At 39.0% G+C, this 8,874-nt stretch overlaps 1 protein-coding gene across 1 annotated transcript; it reads left to right on the top strand.

Annotated features, from left to right (window-relative positions):
• Positions 1-769: 769 nt before the first annotated feature.
• LOC127082053 (uncharacterized) lies at positions 770-1,546 on the top strand. Its single transcript, XM_051022275.1, has one exon. It carries the CDS (start codon positions 770-772, stop codon positions 1,544-1,546), a length of 777 nt encoding a protein of 258 aa, XP_050878232.1.
• Positions 1,547-8,874: the final 7,328 nt, after the last annotated feature.

Below are 8,874 nucleotides of genomic sequence, written 5' to 3'. Positions count from 1 at the left end.
GATGGTTTCCCTTCCCTTTGGGGATAAATAAAGATCGATGGAAACTTTGTTGTATGTTCGAGCGTGCGATACGTTCAGGTATATTTCCGCTAGCTTCAGCTGGGGAGGCTTCGCTACTTGGAGTATTTCCTAGTTGCTAAAAGGAGTCGAGCCTAGTTTAGGTTGTTCCCTCGCTAGTTTTAGGTTCTTACCTTTATAGATTCACTCGATTTTATTTATCGCGTTTCTTACTCGCTTTATATTATGGATATATTTGTTGTGCTATTGTTGGGATGGGTTAGACTGCAGGAGAGGAAAGCTTTGTAACCGAGATTAGTATACACATAGGTTAGACTCGTGGATAGTCGTATACGCCTGTGTTTTGCGCGTTGGGTTGTCACGAGAACCACATCCAGACTAGATTCACTTGGAAGTACTTTTGTCCCGTGAGTATTCACTACGGCAGAGTATTTCCATTTTGAGTCGATGACTCTAGGAGACCTTCTAGGGACCACCTTGGAGCATTGTCCACACCTGTGAGGGGGATATGGGTTTTTCTTTCAGGGAACCATAAACTCTACCTACCTTGATACTCATGTCACGTCGAACCTTTAAACTTGCAACATGTGACACTTACAAATTGTTCAGAACTTGCCAGAGTTTTGAATCCATGTGACTTATTATCATCTCATCATTACATTATCATTCATCATGACCAAATTTTTGCATATGCATGTCTTTTCCAGGAATCCAAGAGTCCATTTTGTTTACCAAGCATTTGAAGCAAAGTATGAATCCCGAAAGGAAGAACATCTGTAATTACAAGTTTGTGGAACCTCAGTTGGCTGTATTGAGAGGACTTGGGGCACGTTTAGATTTGGGACACAAAGATGACTTCAAGGAAGCTTATGGTAGCCTTTTGGGTATTCTGAACACCGAAGTCAACATCACTGATGTGCACACTCTGGTGCAATTCTATGATCCCCCATTGAGATGCTTTACTTTCCATGATTACCAGCTAGCCCCTACATTGGAAGAGTACTCACATATTCTGGGTATTAGGATCAAGAACCAAGTGCCCTACATTTGCACTAAGGAACTTCCTAAATATCAAGACCTTGCTGAAGCTCTACACATGGGAAAAAAGGAAATAGAACTGAACCTGAAGCCAAAGGGTGGAATTCATGGCTTCACCTCTAAGTTTCTAGCGGACAAAGTTATTGCCTTCACCAAAGCTAGGAGTTGGACAACCTTCAACACCAATCTAGCTTTACTTATCTATATGATCGTATTGTTTCCAAATATGGAGGAATTCGTAGACTTGGATGCTATTCATATCTTTCTGACTCGGAACCCTATTCCTACTCTTCTCACTGATACTTACTACTCTATCCATGTGAGGACTCAGAAGAAGAAAGGAACTATCGTCTGCTATACCCCTTTGCTGTATAGATGGTTTATTTTGTATCTACCCAACAAAGGCCCATTTGTTAAGAACAAAGATAACTTGAATTGGTCCCAGCGGATCATGTCCTTAAAAGCCGAAGACATTCCTTGGTATTCTTGAGTTTATGATGGTGTCAAGCTCATCCTACACTGTGGGGATTTTCCTAATGTACCTCTTCTTGGTACAAAAGGAGAAATCAACTACAACCCGAGGTAAGCACTACGACAACTGGGATACCCTATGGTGGACAAGCCTGATCTCAAGAGTGTAGAAGTTTTTGTCTTATATGAAGGGGTTGAAGATCCAGAGTTGATCAAGAATATTGTCAAGGCTTAGGGATCGATTTATCCTCAAGGAAGAGCAGAGATGGGTAAGAAGAATTACATCGCCAAGGAAGCTTACACCAGTTGGGTCAAAAGCAGAGTTAGTGAGATTTTGTTGCCGTTCCCGCCCAAACCGTCCATGAACATCCAGCCTCTTGAGGCAGATAACCTTCCAAATTCTGAAGTCGACGAATTGAAGAAGGTTATCAAGACCTTAGAGAAAGAGAATGTTGATCTTAAATCTAGGCTTGGTAAGATCTCTTTGGAGAAAGAAACCTTGAAGTTCAATCTGAATCAGAAGAGAGACCGAGTTCGTCAAGCAGATGATGAGGTATAGGCAGAGGTATTTAAAAGACTTAAAGTGGGTGACACCCTCAAAGGGACTTATGCCAGTTTGACAGCCAAAAAGAAGCAATTAGCCGAAGCTCAATACCGAGCCAACAAAGCGGAACTTGAACACATGGAATAAACCAAGAAACTCCAAAGTCTACTAAAAGCTTGCAAGAAAGATTGGAAGGGTGAGAAAAGTCGCACAAAACAACTAGAAGTCACCCTTCACCAAAATCAGTACGAGTTGAACCAGAGACTAGACGAGATTCGAGAGTTGAAGGGGCAATCACATGAAAACCTGGAAGATAGTTGTGGACAAGCATTCTAAAGACCTCTCAAATCGAGGGAAGACAGCTGTGAACAAAGTTCCAAGCGAATCAAATCACGACTTACCTGAAGGGAGTGCGATATTGGGAAAGTGGGGCGCCTGCCTGTCCCCCAAATCTCATACTTACTATGAAAAGTTGTTATCTGATTGCTTCTAGTTGCTTGTAATTCCCTAGGTTGAGGTCTGAGATGACCAATGTGATACTTTTGTAGCCCGATGGGCATTTCCTTGTTATACTTGTATTCCGCTTTCTCAACATTGAATAAAAGAGTTTCTCGGTTATTGGCTTCATAAATTGTCTCTCTTTATGCTTTGTATTTGCTTGTGTTAAATAAACAAACTCACGGATTCCTTGGAACTGTTTTTCTTTACAAATAAATGAAAAAGCAATAAATGTACATATCAAATATTTTGCATACATACATGCATCCATGCATTTATTTGTCAAAGTCCTCCAGAAAAAAATGCTTACACTCGCCATTTTTCCACAGCAACAACGATGACTCGTCATCAATACTACACACGTTCTAACAAAATAAGGATCATGGCCGAATACGAAGCCGACAATGCTATTGTTCGCGAGTCCCTTTGCCAGGTGCAAGGTGAAATAAACCTTTTTAGGGGGAACATGGAGACTATCCTTGAAATCCTCCAGTCTCAGAGGAACCCTGCCTCTATTGCTGCCAACGTCACCCATGCTGTTGGGGTGACCATTCCTATTGCTGCTGCTGGCACTACCGTCGACACTCCGGTGGAAACTGTTGTGCCCAACTCGGGGAACCGTCAGATGGTCCCTATCGAATCTGCTAGGCTTGCTGTTGCCTACCCGTAGGGAATGCCCCCATATCTAGCCGCCAGTCTTGCCAGTGGGGAAGCTTTCTTCCCTCACCCGACTCTCTCTGCCGTTACTACTGCTGGAAACACTGGTTTCCCGTGGGCTCTCTCCACTGTTCAAACTACTCCGGTCATTGCTATTGATCTGGATAAAAACCAAGGTCAGGTTCCTGATGACATCCCTGATGCTGAAGAAGACTACCGAGGCCCGCGCCTCCACTTCCAGATCCCCAATCAGACCGCTCAAGCTGCGAGCGCGAGTCAAGTCCCGGTATTGCCTTTTGGTTATCTTAGGGAAACCTTCATGCCCATGCTGACATACCCTGCACTCCAGCACGTGCAGACAGGGGCACCTCAGGCCCCCAATGCTCATGCCAGAGCGCAATATCCTCAGACAACTCATATTGCTCAGACTGTTCCACCGGGTTTCTCCTACCGCCTCAGATGTGGTTTACCCCGAATATGCCTGCACCAATCGCTCCATAATTTTCTAATGTCGTTTGAAAAGTTATATATTCGGTAAGGGATTGAAAAAACACTCAAACTATATAATATATAATAAATGCATGTTTTAAACAAACATTAACATCAACAATAAACCATAAACAATAATGCAACATATCAAGTCATATAATGCTTTAGAAAGGTACCATACATGTCCCATAATGGTGTGTTCATAATGAAATAAGGATGAAGCTAAAGTTAGAGCAGCAAAATTAACATTCCTACCTACAAGTTTGCAACGTTAACTTTAACATCATCCTCTTTATTGAAACAAGCATCCCTACCTACAAGTCAAAACAAGAAGAAAGGTCATACATCAAGAAACAAGCTATTGAAATAGATTTTGAAAAAAAACTATAAAGAAAGTGAATCTGTAAATACCCATTGGTTAAGATTTGATGTCATGGTTTCATTTTGGGGTTTCCATATGAGAGAGATGAGTGACAGAGTTGTTAGGGTTTCGTTTGGAGAGAGACAGGTGAAATCGTTATTAGGGTTTTATTTTGAGAGAGACGGTTGTTATGTACTGAAGCGAGAGATAATTTCTCTTATATATAAATAAGTATGACCTTTCATCACGGTTGGTAATAAAAACCGTGGTGATATACATTGTCAATCACATTTTTATCACGATAAATAGCTAATTGTTGGTGATGGGGTTCAAACCATTTCACTTTGTGTACCTTTCACTATGGTTGCTTCATTTGACTGTTGAGACATGTCCTTTAGTAAATACCAAAATAAAGCGCCCAGAAATAAACTATTACCACAGTTAACACTATGACCATTGTATAATTGATGTTACGAAATATCTATTTTGTAGTAGTGGAAGGACCAAAAGAAGAATAAGAAGTGTAGGATGAAGCCTACAAAGATAATTAGCAAAATCTACCTAGGAAAGAAGTTGACCCTAGTGTAGTTATATGTGTTCATATGCAATATGAAGGTTGGAAATGCACTTATTTATTTAGGTGCAAGTGTGAATATAATACCATTATCGGTGGTAGAAAGGAATGGGTATTGAAAATAGAGCTAACTGCATCGACATTGCAATTGGCTGACAAAACATTCAGGAAACTAGTGGTAAATGTCAAAGATGTACTGATACAGATTGATAAGTTCTCATTTCCTACAGATTTTGTGATATTAGACATCAAGGCAAACCCAAATATGCCTCCCATCTTAGGAAGATCATTCATGAAAAATACAAGGATGCTCGTGGACATGGATAAAGGTGAAGTAAATATCAAAAGTTAAAGATCGTGAGGTATGATGTAAGGTAATTGATATTATGTAATATTGACAATCTTCAAGCTACTGACGTTAAACAAGCGCTTGTTGGGAGGCAACCCAGCCATATTTTAAAATTTTCTTTAAAGTAGTCTTTAATTTAGTTATTTATTTCAAAACACAATGATGAAAGTAGATTGCCAATGAAAACAAAATGTGGGACCACTAAGTGCAAAAATGGCCATGCTACTTATCACCCAACGTGCCTAGAGGAAATCTCAAAAGACAAAACACGAGCTCTCAAAAAGTACATACCAATGCGCCTAAAGAGAGATCTATTATAGAACATTGGGAACCACAATCATACTTAATATCAACCATCCCGATCATTTTCTCCCACTCTTTCCACCTCTCCCTTAATCGAAAAACTCTATCACACATTAGAGAAAATCATTCGGTTCAGAGATTGCTCAGGTATGTCATTTTACTTTATTATGATTTAACTCTTCTGCATTATGAACATTACTGCAAAAATAATGTAGACTCTCTTATTTCAGAATATATTAGTGAAACTTTATTACATCATCATGTTGACATAAGGTAGAGTAAGATTATTTGCATGTACACTTGAATTAGATGTTTTAGGATGAAAAATGAGGGTGTGTGTGTGTATGTTAGGAACCTCTAGGTGACTGTGATTATGAAGAAATATCCATTGCATATGCATGTAATTTTGTCAAAGAAATCAATGCACCTAGATGTTACTTTGTTATAATGTAGGTGGAATTCGCAAATGAACAAATTAGATCATATTATCTAACATATCACATTCTATATATGTTGTTTAATAATTGTTTCAGATGGCTTTAGAAAGATAAAAAATTGGAAGAAAAAACCAAAGCTCGAGCATTGGTTTATCTACCGCACCGTATGGTGAGTACATGTACGTAAGTTATATCCATGAAAAATTCTATATTGAGTTGGAAAGCTAAAATTTGATCCAAGAAAAAAAATTAAATTGGAGGATCTGGGAAAATATTTTGATGTGGTACAAGAAATAAATGTTGGGGTTGGGGTGTTTTGGAAACACCTAATGAAATTTTCAACATTGACATAGTCAGGGAATTTAATGCGAACGCCAAACCTACCAAGGAAGTACCAATGGAAAAGCTTTCTTTGGTACGAGGCCAACGAGTCCCATTTGAAAAAGATGTCATACATTCTTATATATAAGACAACTATGTGCTACACTCTTGAAGATTTGACCCATTTGCAGTGCAGTTAGTGAAAGAAAAGGGATCATGATGAGATAGATACCGACATATGTGAAGTGGGGAAAACCTATAAGTAAGGATGACATGGACTTCTCATCCGTTTCAAGAGACCTAAAATGACCACCAAGCTCAAATGTTGGTGACCTTCCTTCTTTAAAATGTTACTCGAGTTAGCAACATCTCCTATGTAACCTTGAAAACGGCACAAATAATATGGTAGATCATGAAAGTCAAGCATGTAGACATATAAAGGGTAATCTCCAACAAAATATGGGAGATAGTAGATTCAACAAAAAGACATGTCCTTGGCTTCCTTGGGTTGATCATGGGATTGTGTAGACACTTTTGTATAGACATCCCCAATAACCATCATATCTGGAAAATGTCAAAACTTGATGATACCTTTATTGCATGATACTGTACCGATCATAGAGAGAGGATGCGTCCACCACCACCAAAAACCCATGTTGCACCTATCGAGCCTCAATCTGAAGAAACAAAGTTTGATAGAAAGCATACTGCTATAAGATCTTGTTTATCATATGGTTGGGATATTACCAAGGCATTCCACGGAGGTATGTTATCTATTAACGATTCATTGAAATGGTTTCTATTGAGGATGCAAGAACCACGTGGTCCATTTAAGCTAGTACCTACTCAAGACAAATTCATCAGCTATGTGGAATGGCCCAATAATAGGCCATTCAATTATGGGTGGGGAAGTTATAATGTGAGTTAAAGTGAAGCAGTAGGTGAGCATGCCCAAATGGAAGATGATAAATAATAATAAGAAGGTGGTCAATGAGAGGATGATGAAGAGAAAATTAGTGAGAGCGATGATTAGGCTGGTGTTTTATCTGCGACATTAATGTAATGTTTTTACAGTATTATCAATTTAATTTCATTACTTGTTGAACAATTTTAGTTTATATTGTTTGTTTCTATAATAGTTTTACTTACAATGTCCATGCACAATAGACTTGGATTGGTCATTTTGTACTAAGTACATGAACACGCCCAAGCTTCTAACCTATTAGGAATATTTGGATAATTATTGTTTGTCTACCTTGAATTTTGATATGCATATGACAAGAAAATTGGACAAGAAAACATAGGTACATGTGTTGTAGAACATAGTTTTCTAGGCGAGCCATATAGTGCACCTAGTGTGTAACACCCCGATAATAATAAAATAATTATTTAAATTGAGTTAATAATTTATTTATTAATTTAATTAAATAATTGGAAATTTTATTATTATTATTATTGGATTATTATTTTGGAAAATATATAAGTTGGATTTAGGGAAATATCCCATTTGGTAAGAAAAGGTTTTTACGTGAAACAGAGAACGATCGTGAAAAGGGAAAAGGGCAGAGAAGAGGAGCTGAAGAGCGAAGGTTGGAGAACGAAAGCTTGAAGCTCAAAGATTTTGCCGGATTGTTAAGGTAAGGGGGGTTTATCTCGATTAATGGGTATTATGGGAGAATATGTGATGGGTAGTAATAAGCTGTTAATTTGACCCTAATTGGGAATTGTGAATGCTGAAAATTTGTTGGATGAACCGTGTGAGAAGTTGAAATTAAATCGGTAATTGAGTCTGTTGTAATTTTCCGATCGTATAGCTTTTTACGGAATCGGATTCGGAGGTCCGGAAGTCCTCCAATGGCGGAAAATGCGGAGAATTCTGCATTCTGCCTTGAGTTAGCGCAGGAGGAACAGCTTCTGTCTTGCGTTAACCGGTTAACCCAGGGTGTTAACCGGTTAACACTGTGTTGGATTATGAATATGTGCTGTTTTGTCTGCGTTAACCGGTTAACCCAGGGTGTTAACCGGTTAACACTGTTGTCATTTCTGATATTTGGCTGTTTGTGCTGCGTTAACCGGTTAACCCAGGGCGTTAACCGGTTAACACTGTTAAAAATTGAGACAGAAGGCGTGTTGTGCTGCGTTAACCGGTTAACCCAGGGCGTTAACCGGTTAACGCTGTAGCAGAATGGAAAAATTGTTATTTTAATGTTGTGTGCCTAATTGAGGGTTGGCCTATGTTGGCCTATGACGTAATAGGGATTAATTCCCGCTGTTTTGAGCAGTATAGACATTAGTAGAGTGTGCTAATGTTGTGGTTGTTGTTTGGCATGATATAATATGCTTTTGTGATAAATTGTGTTGATAATGTGGAATGGTATACATGATGTTGTGAATGTATGCAATTGTGAATAGACTATTCTATGGCTTAGAGTATGAGCATGTGTCTATTCTTGATTATCGTTGATGTTGCATTGCTAGGTGATTAGCATGCTTATTGTGGCCTTCGGGTGGTAGCTAATTCCCATGGTGAGGAATTAGTGAGTAAATCATGTTGATTGTTGTTGTTGTTGTTTGCATGCTAGGTGATTAGCGTGCATATCATGGCCCATTTGGGGTGGTAGCTAATTCCCATGGTGAGGAATTAGTGAGTGAGTCACTATGTCTCAAATGAGTGGACTAGTGAGCTTGGTAGCCGTGCCTGGATTTGGACGGTGAGGTTGAACTATATGTTCACAACATAGTCGGTACCGCATGCATAAGAGTCTCATTGCATAATGAACGTATGGCATATGATATGAATGGATGTATTCCAGT

Source organism: Lathyrus oleraceus, chromosome 5, assembly GCF_024323335.1.
Source record: "Lathyrus oleraceus cultivar Zhongwan6 chromosome 5, CAAS_Psat_ZW6_1.0, whole genome shotgun sequence".
In the NCBI taxonomy this organism is placed as follows: domain Eukaryota; kingdom Viridiplantae; phylum Streptophyta; class Magnoliopsida; order Fabales; family Fabaceae; genus Lathyrus; species Lathyrus oleraceus.
This window is presented reverse-complemented; position numbering and strand designations above follow the sequence as displayed.

Excerpts from the sequence above, each read along its gene's own strand:
- LOC127082053 (XM_051022275.1), top strand. The coding sequence starts at position 770 with ATGAATCCCGAAAGGAAGAACATCTGTAATTACAAGTTTGTGGAACCT.